At 40.4% G+C, this 19,953-nt stretch overlaps 1 protein-coding gene across 4 annotated transcripts in view; it reads right to left on the bottom strand.

The window, feature by feature from the left end:
* Positions 1 to 19,686, bottom strand: part of LOC143023059 (uncharacterized) — a 34,111-nt gene extending 14,425 nt beyond the window's left edge. For 2 of the 4 annotated variants that reach the window (XM_076181532.1, XM_076181533.1), the window contains exons 1-8: positions 19,536 to 19,686; positions 14,480 to 14,616; positions 13,923 to 13,989; positions 12,663 to 12,817; positions 12,364 to 12,465; positions 11,960 to 12,035; positions 8,016 to 8,080; positions 7,655 to 7,872 (exon numbers count right to left, since the gene is read on the bottom strand). In XM_076181532.1, coding sequence (XP_076037647.1) covers positions 7,655 to 7,872; positions 8,016 to 8,080; positions 11,960 to 12,035; positions 12,364 to 12,465; positions 12,663 to 12,817; positions 13,923 to 13,989; positions 14,480 to 14,616; positions 19,536 to 19,584 — 869 coding nt within the window. In that variant the 5' untranslated portion in view covers positions 19,585 to 19,686. Of the gene's footprint in view, positions 1 to 539; positions 672 to 7,654; positions 7,873 to 8,015; positions 8,081 to 11,959; positions 12,036 to 12,363; positions 12,466 to 12,662; positions 12,818 to 13,922; positions 13,990 to 14,479; positions 14,617 to 16,946; positions 17,067 to 19,535 lie in introns of those variants that run through there. The other 2 variants (XM_076181531.1, XM_076181534.1) reach the window with 2 other exon arrangements.
* Between the last annotated feature and the right edge of the window lie 267 nt (positions 19,687 to 19,953).

Genomic DNA, 19,953 nt, shown 5'->3' with positions numbered 1-19,953 from the left:
GTGTAAAACACTTGTACAGCACTCATTTCAATGTCACTTTCAATAACCAATGAATCAGATCAAATGGTATTTGTATACAAGTGGACCAACAATGGATATCTGTAAATGGTAGTCATGTGAGATGAATGTCAGAGAATCATCTCTTTGCAGTCTGTCTTCAAAACATGTCAACACCCACACCTCCAGAGGGGTTGACATTGTCTGTAATGGGACCAAGATTTCTTTTTATCAACTTTGACTGTATTTCTTCTGCTTTTCACACAAAAGAGAGCTAACAACTGCTTCTCTCTTACTTTTATAAGCAGGTGACATGAAAAGCCCCAGACAGATGTCCATAATTTCATCCCAGAGATATTTATGGACTGTTGCCTCATGACTACAGGTTTCTAGTCAATGAAAGTTGAGGCTATAATTCCTATCATGTAGAAAGATCATGAAATAACCATAAAATCATGGACAAAAACCACTAGCAAGTGCAACTAATCTGATTATGTGAGCTCATAAAATTTTCCAACAAAATACCAATCAAGGTAACATACCTATATGACCGGAATTCAGAATCATCACTATCTGTGTCATTTTCCTCATCCGAGTTCTGTTCAACTGAATCTAGTACTTCAACTGTATCCTCAGAATTTTCATGTAAATTATTTGATGAAAGCATCAGAGGCCTGAAATCAAAGAGAACAGTTTGAAAGCTATCTACAATTTACTTTTGGTCCAAAGTTCTGCAAATTTTCTAAACAAGACATTATGCCTTTCAAATAATTCTTACATTTCACAGCATCATGATGTATCCGAAGGATGATGAATATACTTGTACTTTCTGCTGGAGCAAAGAGGCTTCCTTCCATCAAACATCAAATTGGAGAAAGAAAAGAAACGGGGAAAAAAAAAAAAAAAAAAAAAAAAAAAAAAAAAAAAAATCCATACAATACATCCCACACTTTATTGACAGACACAAAGACATCAACACTGCCTCATCACGTTCAACACTACTGCACATGGAAATATTAACCCAAAATCCTCAAGGAGATGTAGCCCTGAGGGGTTGGTAACAGGTCTCCAGATTAGGTCCAGAAACTTGCACTATAAAAAAATTATTCAGTTTAACATCACGAACTCCCCACCCACAGGAGGTTAGGATGTTGCCTCCATATAGAGGACTTTTGAAGCAGGGAACTCAAGATACTCTTACTACAAACTCAATTGCTCAGCAGGATTCAAACTTGCTCCACTCCCAACCTCTGCCACAAGCAGGACCACTTTAACCCACTGAGCCAGTATCCCACTGTGGAGGGAGGGAGGGAGGGAGGGAGAGAGAGAGAGAGAGAGAGAGAGAGAGAGAGAGAGAGAGAGAGAGAGAGAGAGAGAGAGAGAGAGAGAGAAAATATATATATATATATATATATATATATATATATATATATATATACACACACACACACATACATATACCAAGGAAGGTAGCCAAAAAGAAAAAGGCATAAAACCATTCCCACCTATTCCATCCCTAAATACATTCCATTCCCCTCCACCCTCTCTCTTATCTTAGCACCTCCTGGATAATAATAACAATAAATAACATATACACCAAAGGCTTTTTCCCCCTTACTAGGGAGGTAGCCAAAAAGAACAAGGGCATAAAAATCCACTCCCACCCATTCCATCCCCACATACTCCACTCCCATTTATCCCCTTCCTGTCCTCTTATCTTGGCTTCTCCTGGATGACGGGTCATACCTGCATCTCATCCATTGCCCTGGGTCAGAAGCAGCGTTGCAAGACAGCACATCCACAGCAAAGAAGCAGTGTTGCAAGACAGCACATCCACAGCAAAGAAGCAGTGTCACAAGACAGCACATCCACAGCAAGGCTGCACCATTAAATTGATGACCCCCCCTCTCCATCCCCTCATGCAGAAAAAAAGAAGACGGGGAGAAATCCCTTCAGGCTGCATCAATTCATTTTTTCACATATACTCCCTCACCCCCCATCCCCCACCCATTCCCTTTCATGCATCACAGCATCATCCATACACAACCATTCTCCATTCACCTTTATCTTCTGTCTTCTCCTGTCCTTCCTCAACAGACATTCTCTTCATTCCCGATGCCCCTTTTACCCCATCCATCCATCTCATCCTTGGTCGTCCCCTCATGTTCACTCCTCCTACTTCTGCCTTCCACACCTCTTTTATACATAGGGGTGATTGTGCCAACAACACTATATGGGGTGAAGAGTCTGAGAAAGGCAGAAAGAAGTTTAAATGTGTTTGAGATGAAATATCTGAGAAGTATGGTAGGGGTTAACCTCTTCACTCCGGGGCACATCGCACGTCTGGCAGCATTAGCTGCCCGACGTGCAATGTTGCGTCATAATAATCGCATTATAAAAAATAAAGTCAGTGCTCAATCGTTCGTTCTCTTTCACCCGTGAATTTTGATAACCATAGAAAATATGCTGAAGCCAGTTTAGAGAGAAAAGAGGTTACGTAGGTACGACTACAATAAATATAATCAAGACGCCGACATTGGCATCATCGCGTACCCACTTGCTCCTCATAATGCTTACGTAGGCGTCACCGTATGGAAGTGGTTAACAAGGTTGGATAGAGTAAGATAGGAGGTGAGGAGATCTGGGGTGGAAGAGAAGATGGCAGATAGGGTTGATGAAATAGTATTGGGATGATTTGGACACATGGAAAGAACGAGTGAAGAAAGATTAGTAGAAAAGCTGTGGAAGGCAGTGGATGAAGTGAAGTTGAAGGGACAATTGAGAATGAGATGGATGGAGTAAAAGGCTTTGAGCAAGTGAGGACTATCTGTTGAACAATGAAGAGAGAAGGCATGGGATAGTGGTGAGTATGAATGATACAGCCTGAAGGGATTTCTCACCATCTCTATTTTCCACATGAGGGGGCGGAGAGAGGGCCTTGCTGTGGATGCACTGTGTCTTGCTGCATTGCTTCTGACCAGGGCAGTAGGCAGGAGACAGGGATGATTCTCCATCCACCAAGAGTTAAGATGAGAAGGAAACAATGGTGGTGGATGGGAGTGGAATGGATATTTACCTAATTGCAATATACAGGAAAGGAGCAAGACTCATTGGGTCCCATCTCCTATTCTCTAACTTTCTAACACACCTAGATTCAAATTCATGTACAGTTCCAACTTAGTCTATATCTTTGATTTCCAAGTATCATATTCACATCCAAACTCATGTACTGTTGAGCTTGGGTTATATCACCAAGCTATTCCACACGTACATCTACATAGAAAACTTTATTTCTTCACATCCTTTTGACATGTGGTCTTTCTTAATTTACATCCATGACCTCTTAAAGTCCTCCCATCCTTAATCACATCTCTTCTATCAATGCAATCTATCCCCTTTAGTGACCTGAACACTGTAATCATGTCAACTCTTGCTCTTTGATCTTTCAAAGTTGGTAGACCTTGTATTTTTAGTCTTTCCTCATATGGTTTATCTGCCAGACTGGGGGCAGCATTGTATTGAGAAGAACCATGAATTTAAGAGAGGCAGAGAGGAAAAGTTTAAATGAGTTTGAGATTAAATGTCTGAGAAGTATGGTAGGGGTTACAAGGCTGGATTGAGTAAGAAAGGAGGAGGTAAGGAGGAGAGCTGAGGTGGAGAAGGAGTAGTACATAGGGCTGATGAAAGATTATTGAGATGGTTTGGACACACGGAAAGAATGAGTGAATAACGATTTGTAAAAGAAATGTGGAGGGCAGAGGTGGGGGGAGCGAACTTGAGGGTATGACTGAGGATGAGAAGGGTGGATGGGGTGAAAGGGGCATTGAGCAAGAGGGGAGTGTCTGTTGGGCAAGGAAGGGAGAAAGCAGGAGATAAGGGTGAGTGGAGAATAGCTGCGTATAGATGATACCGTGATGCAAGAAAAGGAGGGAGTGGGGAGTGGTTATGTATGAATGATAATTTGATGCAACCCGAAAGGATTTCTTCCCATTTCTTTTTTCTGCTCAAGTGGACGGAGAGGGGGTTGCTGATTAAATGAGGCAGCATTGCTGTGGATGTACTGTGTCTTGCTGCATTTCTTCTGACCCAGGGCAGTGGGCAGAATACAGGGATGACCCATCATCCATGAGGAGCTAAGATGAGAGGGAAGAAAGGGTAATGGATAAGAGTGGAATGGCTGGGAGTGGGTACTTGCCTTTTGATTTGGCTACCTCCCTTGTAAGGGAGGAAAAGCCTTAGGTATATAGATAGATATATAATTCAAATGAGCCACAGTGACAATGATCAGTCAGCATTATTCAACAATGTCACCCAATTTCAAATTTCTTATAAAGGCTGAAAGATATTCTTACATAAAATTAGTAAGATATGGCAGATGTAATATAACCACACAGTAATATGCATTAACCTCTTCAATACGAGTCATATTCTCGTGCGCAGAATCAGATGCCTGAGGTATGATGATTGATGCATCACAATATTCCTATTATAAAATATAGTCACTGCTGTATTACTCATTCTCTTTCATCGAGTACTAATAAACACAGAAAACGTGTTCAAGTCTGTTCACAGAATTCGGGGGTCACTCGGCTACAACTACAAAATATGATCAAGACGACACCAGTATCCTTCTATACCCACTCGCTCCTCATGACACCTACGTAGGTGTCATCGTATGGAGAGGTTAAAACTTAGAAATAATAACCACTTAATATTCTACACTTGGGTACTAAACAAAGATATTTGTCTCAAGAACATCCAACTAGGAACCAATGACAGGTACAGTATGTGGTGGTCCTACAAGACTCATCTACATCTACAAGATTCATCTCCTCGCTGCTTCTTTTTTTAAAATGACTCCCTTACCTCCATCTGGAGGTGTAGCCTTGAGGGTATAACACATAGTCTCTGGACTGGGGCCAAGGATTTCTACCAACTATGTACTTCCATTACTTTTTTCACAAGGAGAGCTGATAATTGGCAACTACTCACCTCCTACTATTACTGTAACCCAAAGACACAGAAACAATCCCACACTAATACAACACAAACAAGTTAAATTTTCCTTCCCAGAGAAATATCTATGGGAGGGTCCAAGGGCCACTATGGGGCTTTTGAGTTTCCAACGAGTGAAACTTGTGCCACCAATTATCATTACAGAGAAGTATCTCAATTTATGATGGTTTTGACTTCTGTTGTTTTGTGGTTTTGACACTGGCAGTGCTCGTCTCTGTACATTCTCCTTTGTTGATCCCCTCCACTGCTACACTTATACTTTGGGTTTCAGCATGCTATCCAATACACTCATTTCTTACTGTAGCAGTTTACTCAAGCTGGTTCTGTCCTATACCTAAAATCAGTTTATGTCATAATATATGTACACACAGATGTACATACACAAAACTCCAAAATTAAAAACTAATATTACCTTTGAAAGAGCAGAAGAGAGCAATCACAGGTATTTCTTATACCATAAAATTTTTTGTTCCTACTTTGGGAAGAGGTTTGGCAAGAAAAATAAGACTGTGCTCGGCTGTTTTCAAAACAAAAGTGTGCAATAGAAAAACAAGTTTGTTTATATCACTCAAGGCAGGATCAAAGGAAGGACTAAGGAAGTTAGTGATAGAGTTTGGGAAGGTGTGAGAAAAAAGGAAGTTTAAGATACATACACCACTTCAACTAATTTTTCTTCACTCATTCTTTCTATGTGTCCAAACCATCCCAATACTCTTTCATCAACCCTATCTCCCAACTCCCATTCCATCCCACCTCTCCTCCTCATTTCTCACTCTATCCAACCTAATAACCCTACCATACTTCTCAGGCATTTCATTTCAAACATATTTAAACTCTTCATCTCTTATATTCCACGTTTCTGCCCCATACAGTGCTGTTGGCACAATCACTCCTTCATATAATCTCCTCTTAGCATCCATTCCTAAATGTCCATTTCTCATTACACTTTTTAATCCACCAAGGAATTTACTTGCTTCTCTCAATCTACATTCTACCTCCACTTCCACTTCTCCCTTTCCTGCCACATTCACACCCAACTATCTAAAGCTATCAACTTTCTCCCTTAATATTTACTTCCACATTCTCCCCTTGTACATCTCATCACCTTACTTTTACCCATATTTATCTTCAACTTCCTTCTTTTGCACACCTTCCCAAACTTTGTCACTAGCTTCCTGAATACCTTCTCTGATCCTGCTAAAAATGCAGTGTTGTCAGCAAACAACAACTGGCTTACATCCCATTTTTCTCAACCATCTCCATTCCCCGACCCATAACCCTTGCGTTTACCTCTTGCACCAGCTCATCCATGTATAAATTGAACAGCCAAGGCAACATAACACATCCATGATGAAGTTCCACCTTTACCTCAAACCACTCGTTCTCTCCATTTCTAATTCTAACACAGACTCTAGTACTCTTGTAAAAACTCTTGAATGCTCTTAACAGCTTTCCTCCTATCCCATATATCTGTAATACCTCCCACAATGCCTTTCTGTCTAGCCTGTCATAAGCCTTTTCCAAATTCAGAGGCCAAAAAAACATCCTTACTTTTCCCTAAAACTTTCTCACATATCTGATTTACCACAAAAATCTGATTCACACAACTACCTGTCCTAAACCCAGTGTTCCTCACCGATCTCCCTCTGTTCCTATCCTAATCCTCTCAATCAAAACCCTTCCATAAGCCTTCCCAACAAACTGCTCCTACTACACTCACATTTGTTCCCTTTTCCCTTGTAAAGTGGTACTATAAAGCACTCCTCCAATCCTCTGGCACTCTACCCTCTTTAAGAATTAAACAAACTCACCAGCCAGTCCACCATCACTGTACCTCCCTTTTTTAGACACTGCATGACACCCATCCAGTCCAGGTGCCTTACCTGTTCTCATCATTTTCATAAGGACTTTGTCCTTATCTTTCCTTAGTTCTCCTTCATTTTCCTCATTCATCACTGTCATTGCCTTAGTGCTTCCCACTGCAACTACCTTTCCCTCCCTATCCTCCTTTATATCTAGCAACTCCCTAAAATACTCTGCCCATCTTCCTCTTACTGCCATCTCTTCCATTATCTCTCCATCTGTACCTTTTACATTTTCTTCTCTACTTGATTTGCCTCATATTCCTCTCAATTTCCTTCCAATTTTTTTTTTTTTACTTTAAAAATTTTCTGTCATACTCTAACTCCAATTCACATCTGCTCTCCTCTTTGCCTTCTTTACCTTATGCTCTACTTTTCTTTTCTACACTTCAAGGACTGCTATTCCAAGTCTGTAATTGTGGTTCTTGTCTCTGGAACCAGGACCAACAATCCCTAACCTTCTGGACTTTGCAAAATTTGAGAGACCTGTTAGCATTCCTGGTTCAAGAGCAATGAGAACTGATGTATGCTTTACAGTTAGCTCTGTGCTTGTAACTGCATTGAAATCATCCTAAATAACAAGGGAGTCCTGTGCAGGGCACTGGTCAAGTCTACTGTAAAGCCAAGCTTCTCCATATATACAGTAAATCTTCATGTGAAAAAATAAGTGCAATATCACCAATCAATTCAGCTTAATAAATTTAATAAAAAAATAAAAAATAAAAAAAATTGTCTAGCCAAGTAAGCATGCAAGTGAGCAAAAACACCAACCAACTAACCTTGGTGTCTGAACAAGAACCTTCTGCACCACAGGTGGTGTCACAGCTGGTTGCTCGTCTGTTTTGGAGGCTCTCACAAGCTGCTGTGGCTTAACACCACCTTTGTTGATTAGATTACTTTTGGCTGATGCATTACTCTGTTTTGCTGCTTTTCCTGTGCTGATCATTCCCTTCTGATTTCCCTTGGCAGCCAACCTTTTGGCACGACGTTTCCAATTCTGTGGTAGATCCATTATTTTTCTCATTTATCGATTCTAAATCCTATGATCTAACCTAAATTCATTCAGTTGTGCAGTATGCCATACACATTATTTTGTACAATAAAACTATTACTAAATATGTCAAGAAAAACAAATCTTACATATTTCTGAGATGTTGGAACAAGTGCCCACAGTTCCCCAAGGCGTTTATTTACAGCCGAGAAATCTGTAAGATTGAATAAAATCTTGGATCATAAAACAATAACTTACTAGTAGACTGTCAGATGTAGATGAATTTGTACAGCAACTGTAGTCTTTGACATGAATAGTTAAATCTTTTCCTTTAATGAACAAACATCAAATATGGCTTGCATCAAGTAAAACTATTATAACTGAAATGAGGGATGCTATAACCACTGCCTCTCAGTTAAATAAATACATACATACATACATATACCAAGGGCTTTTCCCCCTTACAAGGGATGTAGCCAAAGTCCAAGGCATAAATCCACTCCCACCCATTTCATCCCCACATACTACACTCCCATTTACAACCACTCCCTCCCTCTTTTCTTGGCTCCTCCTGGATGATGGGTCATCCAGGCATCTTGCCCACTGCCCTGGGTCAGAAGCAATGTAGTAAGACACAGCACAACCACAGCAAGGTAGTTTCATTTAATCGGTGACCCCACCTTTCTGTCCCCTAATGCAGAAAAAGAGAAGATGGAGAGAAATCCTTCCAAGCAAGAGAGTTAAATAAATATCACTGAAATACTATAGAATGGAGCAATGTAGACTATTCAGGGCAAGTGAGAACACAATCAATCAACTGTTGCATCAAGTTTCTTGGACTGGAACCCCCACACTGGCCAGCAATGGTCCTTGTGCCCTCCTCCAGATTTCTCTGGGAGGAATCATTGGACTGTCTGCATTGTATTAGTGTAGGACTGTTATGTCACAAGCTGGAAGTAGTGAAGGGGAGTAGTTATCATATGTCAGCTTTTCTTCAGTTTAAAGGGGATGGAAATATTAAGTTGATAATGACAGGAAATATAAAGTTAATAAAAAGAGGAGTTGATAAAAAAAACTTGGACCTTGTCTAGGGACCAAGAGCTAACCCCTTGGGGCTGCACCTCCAAATGAAAGTGAGGATGTTGATGGTATTTGAAAAAGGGTGGTAGGGAGATGACTCTCTTATATCCTTCTCATAGGATTTTATATGTTCATATTTACACATTATTGACTTGTCCTCAACTTCTCACAACCCTTCAATCTACATGATGTTCCAAGAGACTCACTTGTACCACCCAGTTGCATGGGTCTCACCAGTATTTATTTGCAGAAATGCACATGCAGTACCCGGCTCCATCTACATTCCATTCTCACTAGGTCAGCTCCCACAATGTCCCAAGACAACACCTACACCTCAGCCGGCTGCATTGGAATGGGCAGCTGTTCTTTGAGGAATGCACATGCAGTACCTAGCTCCATACATTCCATTCTGGCTAGATCAAAGGTCTGAGAATGTATTGCACTGGCTTCCTAGGCATCGACACTTTTCCCTAGCACCCTAGCATGGGTCATGGTCTGACCCAGTATATAAGCAGGACGGAATTGCCAAAGATACAGATCGCCTCGTATCATCACACTGCGAGCCTAGCTTGACGCCTCTGTCACCATCTCCTTCCCCACTAGCAGACCAGCTTGAAACATGACTTGAAAAGCATAGCCATCACCTCCCTCACCACTCCCCCCCCTCCTTTCTCTTGCAACTTGCATGAGCCATATTATCCTATTGGCACCCAACTTTCAACTCTACATCTGTTCTGTTTTTTCCAGCACTATTTGCCTTCCAGCCTGGCTACCCTCTTGAAAATCCTGATATTTGGCTGCCCAACATTTGGGGCCCTAATCGCCAGTTCTGCCAACTGCTGTCACTTGCCTCCCAGATCAACTGCTACCAACAACCTTTCAGCTTGCCTGCTGCCACTCACCTGCTACTACCAGATTTACTGCTGATTCAACTGCTGCCACTTTCCTGGCATATCAACTGTTGCCACTTGCCTGCCAGATCAACTGTCGCCCCAAAGCCCTAAAAACAATTACAGGCTGCACAAATACAACACCTACAGACCATTTACACCATGAAACAAAAGTCCTCAAAGTCAAGGACCACCTCGACATGAGAGGCACACAAACACTTGCCGCAGCCACCACAAACACATCACACCTGCTACACTACATAGCAGAACACCCACACACACCAAGAAACATTAAAACAACACCCAAAGACCTGTATCACACACAGATACTCTCTTCTCTTCCTCCACAACCACCAAATACCAGCCTCTGGAAACATATTCATAATCATATCACTCACCGCTCCATTAACACACTGAAAGACAACACACTGCTGCATGCCAGACCCCCTGATATCCACCCTTCTGAATCCTCTCTCCCATGAAAGGACAGAGTCCACCTGGCCAGACTGCGGTGCAGCCACCACCCAGCACTTCTAAGCTACCAGAAGAGGCTGGATGACTGCATTGTGAACAGCTGCCCAGGATGTAACACTTCACCCCATACCATACAACACATAATGGAAGACTGCATTATACACAATCATGCACGCAAACAACACAACATACACTCTATAAAGGATTTGTGGGAAAACCCAGTTTCAGCTGTGGCATTCCTTGGGGAGACGGGACTGCTCGGACAGACAGTCTAGGGAATGACAACAATAACAACAACTGTCGCCGACTGCCGCTGCAGCCTGCCTGGTTACAATCACCTACCACAGGTAATATTTTGTGGCCTACCACTACTGCCACTAGATCATTTAGCAAACTAGAGCTGTGAGCATCCCCACCTTGACCACCCACACACTCAATAGAGATCACAAGGTTCCATACCTTGACTCTGACAAAGCTAATGACTTGCAACCTTGACTGTTAAGGTCCACAACACCCTGGGTGACCTAATGCCTCACCTGCTAACCACAACCAATCTCAAATGTTTATCTTTTCAGGAAGATGTTACAGCCATGCTACTGAAGCCACCACATAACATGATCCCAGGATACATTCCAAGCATGAGTTCCTTTGAGTAGCCTTCCGAGATGCAACAACTTCCTCAACATCATTCAATCATCCAAGAAGTAGAGGACAACTTCAGTCTCACAGGAGCAGCCACACCCTGAGGCTTGCTACCTTATGACAAATGTTCCACCGCCTGCTACTGCCCCTGCAGTCTACTGGCCAGCTCCATCCCCGCCTTCAAGTTCTGACCCCACCATGTCCGGACAAGTACACCTACCTTGACAGTTTCACCTCCAGCCTTGATTTCCATGGGGGTGCACTGAGAAGCTGTCCTTGCATCTTCTCACAACCTCTTGACCTACATGATGTCCCAGGAGAATCACTTGGACCACCCAGCCACACGGCTCACACAAGCGGTTCTTTTGGGAAATGCATGTGCAGTACCCATTTTCATCTACATTCTATTCTCACTAGGTCACCAGCCAAAGAATGGACATTGTCAGCTTCCACAACATCCCAAGAGAACACCTACACCTCGGCCTGCTGCATCGTGATGGACAGTAGTTCTTTGAGGAATGCACATTCAGTACTTAACTCCATACATTCCGTTCTGGCTAGATCAGCAGCCTGAGAACATATTGCATCTGACTTCCCAGGCATCGACACTTTTCCCTTGCATCCCATTAAAAGTGTGGGTTATGACCTGACCCAGTATATAAGCTGGACAAAATCGCCAAAGATGCTGATCACCTCCAGGCATCACGCTGTGAGCTTTGCTTGTTGTCTCTGTTGCCTTTCCTCTGGCCTCCCCTGATAACAGATCACCTTGGAACACTACTTGAAAAGTATAGTTGTCACCTCCCTTGCCATACTATCCTATTGGTGTCCAACTTTCAACTCTTAAATAAATACTGTTTTCCCCACCAGTGTTTGTCTTCCAGCCAAGCTACCCCCTCAAAAATCCTGACACACATACGAAAATTAAGTTAGCTACCTCCCTTATAAGGAGGAAAAAGCCTACAGATAGAAAGAAGTTGGCATAAAAATCTATTACAATGACTTACCCATGCTTGGATTGGATTCAATTATGCCTGGTCGCACTTCTCTAGCCCATAACATGTATGCTGTGAACCTAGATTTCTGGAAAAGAAGTATACAGAATACCATAAACTTTCATCACAGGCAAGCTGATGAACTAAGAGTTTAATGTGCTACCAAAACGATTTATATTTTCATAACAATCACATACATATACCAACGGCTTTTTTACCTTTTCAAGGAAGGTAGCCAGGGGCATAATCCACTCCCACCCATTTCATCCCCACATGCTCCACTCCTATTTACCACCCCTCCCTCCACAGATTCCATAAAGTAAAACCTTTGTTAAGTCAGAACAGTTTCTGACTATTAAATGTTGATTTATCATATATTTACTTCATCAATCAATATACTAAGATGTAACACTTACTCCTTTATCTTTACGTTGTGCCTTCTTCCTCTGCACAACCTGTCCGTCTTTGATAACCACACTCTTCTTGCCTTGTTTTTCCGATAAATATAAAGATTTAGCCTGAAAGAAATAAAATACCATTAAGCAGGTCTAATGTAAAGAATCAGTAGATATATAGAATGACTGATATAAATGTGACAAGACAGCTGTTGCTACATAAATGTAACTTGCCGCTGAAGTATTTTAGTTGATAAAATTCTTATCAACATACAATATTCATATGTAAATAAACATTTTTTATATATTTTTTACTCCACCTGGCTATAGTTTGAAGTTTCTCTGTGCTGTGTATCATTTGAATCCTCATCTACTTGTAAAGGATCATTAGCATCTTCTCCATCAATATCTCCCTCCTCCCCCATGTCCTCATCGCCTTCTTCACCAACACTCCAGTCTTCAACTTCAAGGGCCTCTGCAATTTCAAGTACAAAAATAATGAAGTTTTGTTATTACACAGCAAACTTCCAAGAAAAAAATTTCTGCAACTGAAACAAAACAATCAACCACAGTATGGCCCAAACAATGTTATGGTAGTTTTTAATCTCTGACACTTTAAAAATCTGAAAATTCAAAACCTTAATTTCTTTCAATTAAATCATACAAAACATTGGGGTTGGACTCTTTTGAGTTAGACGGAAGTCAAAAGTCTGTCCAGTTTCTATCTTCTGTCCAACTTCTTTCAGATAGTACCCTCTACATGGTGACAACTTCAGATTATAGTAAACAAGTAATTCTTTTATATAGTATCCTCTATAACATTCAATAGATAAAATTTAATGACCAACCCATTGGAAAATAATCCAAAATCCTGATCCCCAATTTGACAGTCACATGACCTTCAGCTCACATATCAAAGACCTGACATTGAAAATCAGCGAGGTAGAGAAAGAGCAAAATATCAAAATGATTGCAGAGCGGCTGTAAACCTCTTAAGGAAATGATGCAGCCCAAAGTGATGTTCTTGTCTACTTCATAATCTTCTACAGAGGGTGGAAGGGTGGAAGGGTGAATGGTCACAAATCTAATGGAGATAAACCAGCTCTGGCCATTGGACCCTGCTATGGAAGCTCTGTGCTTTTCTGCACTGCCTTGGACTCAAACAATGTGGCAAGAGCCAGGGATAACCCTTCATCCAAGAGGTGCTAAAATGGGAGGACAACAAATGTGCTTTGGATGGATGTGGAGTGCATGACTTTGCATATATAAACATGTATGCATGTATATTTAACATCCTATCCTCCACTACATACAGTATGGAGAATAGGACAGTGCCACTTACAGCGGACATTGTACTCCGGAATTAAATAAACCATGCTATTGGTTCAACTCGCCAGTGGCAGGGTTAAAATTGCCATTACCTCGACCTTCATTGCAAGTAGTGACACTTGGCCAGCAAGCATCCTGTGTATGTGCATGTACATTTATATACACACACACACTTAGAGATAGACATAATGCTTACACAAAGTAGTATATGTAAAAATAACCATCAGAACCATCATACAAATAATCCTTACCATCCTTTATATCCATTACTAAGTCATCTTCCACTTCTGGGTCTGATTCATCAAAAGATCCAATATCCTGAAATAGATACATTAATATCATAAACATTCCATCCAAGATGTCAAGATAAAGACGGAAATAAAACATACATATATTCTTAAACACAGCACATACATGGGTGTATTCAAATTAACAAATAGACAGCATTAGACAATGGATTATAAAATAAGACATACAGGTCACATACACACACAAATATATATATATATATATATATATATACACACATATATATGCATGCAACCTTCAAATGTTGTCAAAATACTGTGAAAATATATCCATAATGAAGCTTTATGAATACATAAGTATCACAATCTTAACTTTTCCCTTCTGGCTTTTAAGAACCACCCTATTATGCAGTCAATACCACATACAGGGCAACATTTACTTAGAAAAGAAAAAAAATATATATATATATATATATATATATATATATATATATATATATATATATATATATATATATATATATATATATATATATATATCAGTTCAAACTACTACTTACCTTAACAATTTTAATAGTCTTTTGAAGCCTATCAGTTTTACGTTTGAATCTAGTATCAATTTCATCTGGGGATTCAAAATCTGCAAGCTTAGATGACTTTTTTCGAACTCTTCCTGATCTGGAGACACCAGTAACCTCTGGAAAAGAATAAACACAATCAAAAACTTCTATTCCAAAGCAATCACCCTAGTTCCACCTTTGACAACATAAATTTTGAATTATTAAATCATGGATGTATATGTTTTCTTTCCATCACACCCAAAAAACCAATCTGCAAATATTTTACTTTGTACAGTGATGTGTTTGAGCAGGGAAAATCAATCTATCAATCTATTGGCCCCAAGTCTCTCTAGCAACATCCACTAAATTGGTCCTTAATTTACTCAAAGAAGAAATGTTGTATTTATATCTGGATATAGCTTGTGTGGGACAGTGCAAGAGAGGGTGTTCAGTGTCTTCTATGTGAAAGTTGCATTTGGGGTAGTTTATTACTGTAGCCAGGCCTATTCTGTAGTAGTGCTTAGTGCTGGATGGTGACTTGAATAAAAACAATCTAGTGTGGGTATTGCTTATTTTGGAAGGAATTGTGGGGCTAATTTTTGGGGAAGGTTTGATGGAGTTTGGTGGTCAGCCTTGAAGAGCTTTTGTGATCAGAGTACAAGTGCATTGCCATGTGGATGTACTGTGTGATACAGGTGACAGATTGTTATATATACATTTAAGTAATATGCTGCTGTTTTTCCCCAATATTCTGTTGAGTGTACTTGTGTTAATTATGACACGAATGAACAAAGTTGATGGTTCTTGCAAAGAACTGTGCACCTATCATTTTTATGATCAGGCATGGGAGGTCTGAAAAAATAAAGGAAAGATGCTAAGGAACAAGGCAATCGAGTGAGGTGTAAGGGGAACACCTATAATTTCACATAAATACATACCATACATATACCAAAGGCTTCTTCCCCTTACAAGGGAGGTAGCCAAAACACAAAGGCATAAAATCCCCTCCCACCCATTCCATCCCCACATACTTCACTCCAATTCACCCCCCTCCCTCCCTCCCTCTTATCTTGGCTCCTCCAGGATGACAGGTCATTCCTGCATCTCGCCCACTGCCCTGGGTCAGAAGCAGTGTTGCAAGACACAGCACATCCACAGCAAGGCTGCTTTATTTAATCAGCAACCCCTCCTCAGTCCCCTCATGCAGAGACAGAAAGAAATCCCTTTGGGCTGCATCAATTATTATTCATACATACTCCCTCACACCACACCCCCTCCTTTCCATGCATCACAGCATCATCCATACACAACCATTCTCCATTCACCCTTATCTTCTGTCTTCTCCTGTTCTTCCTCAACAGACATTCCCCTCTTTCCCAATGCCCCTTTTACCCCATCCATCTCATCCTTAGCTGCCCCTCATGTTCACCCCTTCCACCTCTGACTTCCACACCTCTTTTACTAATCTTTCTTCACACATTCTATCCATGTGTCCAAACTTTATCTCCCAACTCCCTTTCCACCCCCGTTCTTCTCCTCACCTCCTTGTTTCTCACTCTATCTTGTCTAGTAACCCCTACCATACTTCTCAGGCACCTCATCTCAAACACATTCAAATTCCTCTCTTTTCCATGTTTCTACCCCATACGGTGCTGTCAGCATAGTCACTCCTTCATACAATCTCTTCTCAGCATCTATTCCTGAATGTCTATTTTTCATTACACTTTTTAATCCCCCTAAGTATCTAAAACTATCCACTTCTTCCAGTCTCTCTCCCTTAATACTCACTTACAGTTTGCTGCCACATTCTCCCATTGTAGATCTCATCACCTTATTTTACCCATATTTATATTCAACTTTCTTCTTTTGCACACCTTCCCAAACTTTGTCACTAGCTTCTTTAATCACTTCTCTGATCTTGCCACAAATGCAGTGTCATCAGCAAACAACTGGCTTATCTCCCACTTTTCTCCATTTTCTTTAACAATCTCCAATCCCCAACCCATTACCCTTGCAATTACCTCTTGCACCACCCCATCCATGTATAAAGTGAACAGCCAAGGCAATGTAAAACATCCCTGGCGTAGTCCCACCTTTACCTCAAACCACTCACTCTCTCCATTTCTGATTCTAACACAGCCTCTACTACTCTGGTAAAAACTCGACTGCTCTTAGTGATGTTGAGAATTCATGCTACATACATTTACAAGCATTAAATATGAAATACATGATAAATGTAGAAAATAAGTAACAAATTAAAGAATATACATTAGAAGGCATTACTAAACCATTTGTTCAGTAATATAATATTCACAAAGTATGGTTGTAGGTGAAGTACAGTACAGTAGGTTGTAGGTGTGGCAGTGTACACCTATACTGTACACTGTACAGTATGGGCTACATCTATATCCAGGTACAGTCTGGGCAGTTTTGGGTACAGTATCCGGTATAGTTAATGATTACTCACTCACTCCGTTGGATCTTGAACCTCGTGTAGATTCTGGTCAGCCAACAGTAATCCTCTCCATACCCTTCGGTCCTGTGCTGCTTCCATCCAGGTTATTTTATTTATTCCTCTTCTGTCCATCTCCACATCCAATTATGGTACAGTAAAATGTTAATCAATAAATCAAGGCATGAATATTCACTTCTTTTTTTCTATTTGTTTTTTGTTTTGTATCTTTTTCTTGTTTTATGTGCTTACAAACTAAGTTAACTTCACTGAGGTCTTACTAGTGGCTTACTGGTGGTACTGGAGGGTCATCAGTATCCTCATCCAGTAATACTGCCACACCAGAGGTAGAGTGCTGGGGCTGGTTAGAAGTAAAGACCCTCTTTGCACCCCTTGAGAACATGATGTGGATGTCTGACTGCTTTGATGACTTTCTTCAGGCATCCATAATCTGATTCTTGAGCTTGTTGAGATACATAACATCCTGGGCTGTGAGATACTGCTGGCATTCTGTAAATTTTATTGCAGTGTCAAATGCTGCCAAACTCATTTCATGACACTGGGGGATCAACTTCTTCCTCCTCACTCTCCTCTTCATCATTTTCCTGACCTTGTTCTCTGACTACAGCAATTAGATCATCAGTATCTAATGTGTGACAGGAACATCATAGTCGACTTCAGTCCACTCCTCAACTTCATCGGCCTCCACATTAATCTTGCCACTTCACTCAATCATATCTTTTATAATTTTTTTTAGCAGATTCTTAGCCACAGCAGAATCAACAATGGCGAATTTCTGCTCACCACTCACATCTAATCCACAAATTCCATGCCTCAGCTTGATCTATGAAGCCAACCAGAAGAGAATACTCATGGCTCAGTTATCTCCAATTTGTTATACATTTCTTCGGCCTTTTCAATCACAAGTGGGCCCAGAAGTACATGCTCCTTTTGAATGCTTCTACTTAAACCATTCATAAAGAACTCAGTCCAACTCCTCCAACTTCAGTGCACGCAACTTCTGCCTCTTATTGATGCCCTTGTTGGTCTCACTATTCACAAAAAATTCTTTTATCTGCGGGCTCTGTTTTTTGGCATCATAAATGGTGGATGACAAAATCTGGTCATGTTCCATAATTGTGTGGCAATTTTCATGTTTCTCTAGTCTTTCAATCACTTCCAGCTTCTGTTTCAATGTTGATACCTTCCTGGTACATTTCTGCAGTTCTTTGGGCATGGTTGAGGCTGAGAAAAGTGATATTTGGGGCCAAAAAGAAATCCACAAGAGAGCACTTTTCAGTATGGGCAGACAAACTGCACCTCAAACTTTTGGTAGGAAGGCTAAAACAACAACAATGTCAGACTGTGTGCATGTGCCATTAATATAGGGATTCCATTCCTATGAATACCTTTATAAAGAGGTTCTACAGTACCAAGGAGTTCTGGAAGCCTTAGTCAGCTTGCGCCTTTTTCACATCTGGATCTTACGCCCTCTGGTATAACTTTTTTTTTTTTTTTTTTTGGGGGGGGGCCTAATGTTTTGCTTCCTGGTAACAAATTGTACACACAAGTTGGACACTGTTCATGAAATTTGCAAAGTTTGAACCTGGGTCTTCATTGTCAAGATTTTTCCATTAAATAAGTGAGAGTTCATTAGGCTCCTTCCAGCCTGCTTTGTGGAAAATTAAAACTCTCAAACCCACTTTTGTATTTGCTATTCCTGTGGTTTTTCCTCTTCTCTAGTGTCCTATTAATTTCTACAAACATACCATTATGGCCAGGTGTCAATGTGGGGGTCACAGTGATCTTGTCAATACCATTTTCATTATTGGTCCATATCAAGTCTAAGATGTTATTGCCACAAGTTGCTTTTTTGTCACCTGGGACCAGTATAAGGAATTTGCCAATTCAAGCCACAAGTCTAACTGCACATTACTGGTGTTTATGACATATCCTGTTTACATTAGTGAAGTCACCTAGTACTACAATTTCTGGCAGTGAATTTGGCTGATTTAGGAGCTTATACTTTTGTGTAAGCTGCAGAATTCATCCTCTCTGGTGTCTGGGGGGACATAAACAACAGCCACTATAAGGTTGTTTTTTGTTAGTTTTACTAGTGTTTCACAGACAGTGATTGAAAATTGTTGCAGCACTTCAGAGCATATATAATATTCTCATGTAGGAAAAGACATAAATCCCCATGGGATCTGCCTATTCTATCAGCTCTAGTTAACACATATTCTTTAAGCTGGATCTCTTCATCACTAGTTTCATTATGCAGATGTGTTAGTCAACGCAATAAAGGCTGTACGATGATTAGCTATCCTTTAGTAAACAAAGTTTGCTTTTATCTGTCCCGCCTTTTCTTAGTTTCTTAAAATCCCACGGACATTTACGTATACAAGTCTAATGATTCAAACATTATGTTTACACACTAGTCTTAAATAAAACAGGCACAATCTTACTTTCATTCTATGTACATTTAAAAGCCTTCCACATCTGAAAACCTCCCTTTCAATTAGCTATGGTAACTGACAACAAACAAGACATCCTTCTTTCACACGTATGCCGATTCTTCCACGTCTATTAAACCTCATGCAGTACCTGCTGGTTCTCCTCCACTCTTAATTTTTCTTGAATATTCTAGTTCCATTCCTGATTTAATTATTCTTTTATTGGAAGTTTGTTTACCATCTCCCTCTCTTCCCGAACGCGCATTGACGAACAACACCGATTTATACACGCAATATTTTTGTTCAAAATATTACACTGATACCTTACCTTATTATGGATGAACAGTAATGTAAAGCTTTGTATTGTGATTTAATTGCGATATATAGTTTAACAATACAAAAGGATTCCAGGGAGGTCAATGAACTAGAATAATTTCAAATGCAATAATAAATTTAAAATGTGTATAAGGCCGTTAGTATGGCAATACAGTAACACAATAAACCCATTCTCTGCTTCAAATATTTAAAAGAAGATTCATATTAACACTAGTATTTCCCATTAGTAAATG

Source organism: Oratosquilla oratoria, unplaced genomic scaffold, assembly GCF_046742065.1.
Source record: "Oratosquilla oratoria isolate Oo_2021 unplaced genomic scaffold, ASM4674206v1 SCAFFOLD295, whole genome shotgun sequence".
NCBI classification, from domain to species: Eukaryota; Metazoa; Arthropoda; class Malacostraca; order Stomatopoda; family Squillidae; genus Oratosquilla; species Oratosquilla oratoria.
Note: the sequence above shows the minus strand (reverse complement) of the source record. Positions and strands in the feature narration are given on the sequence as shown.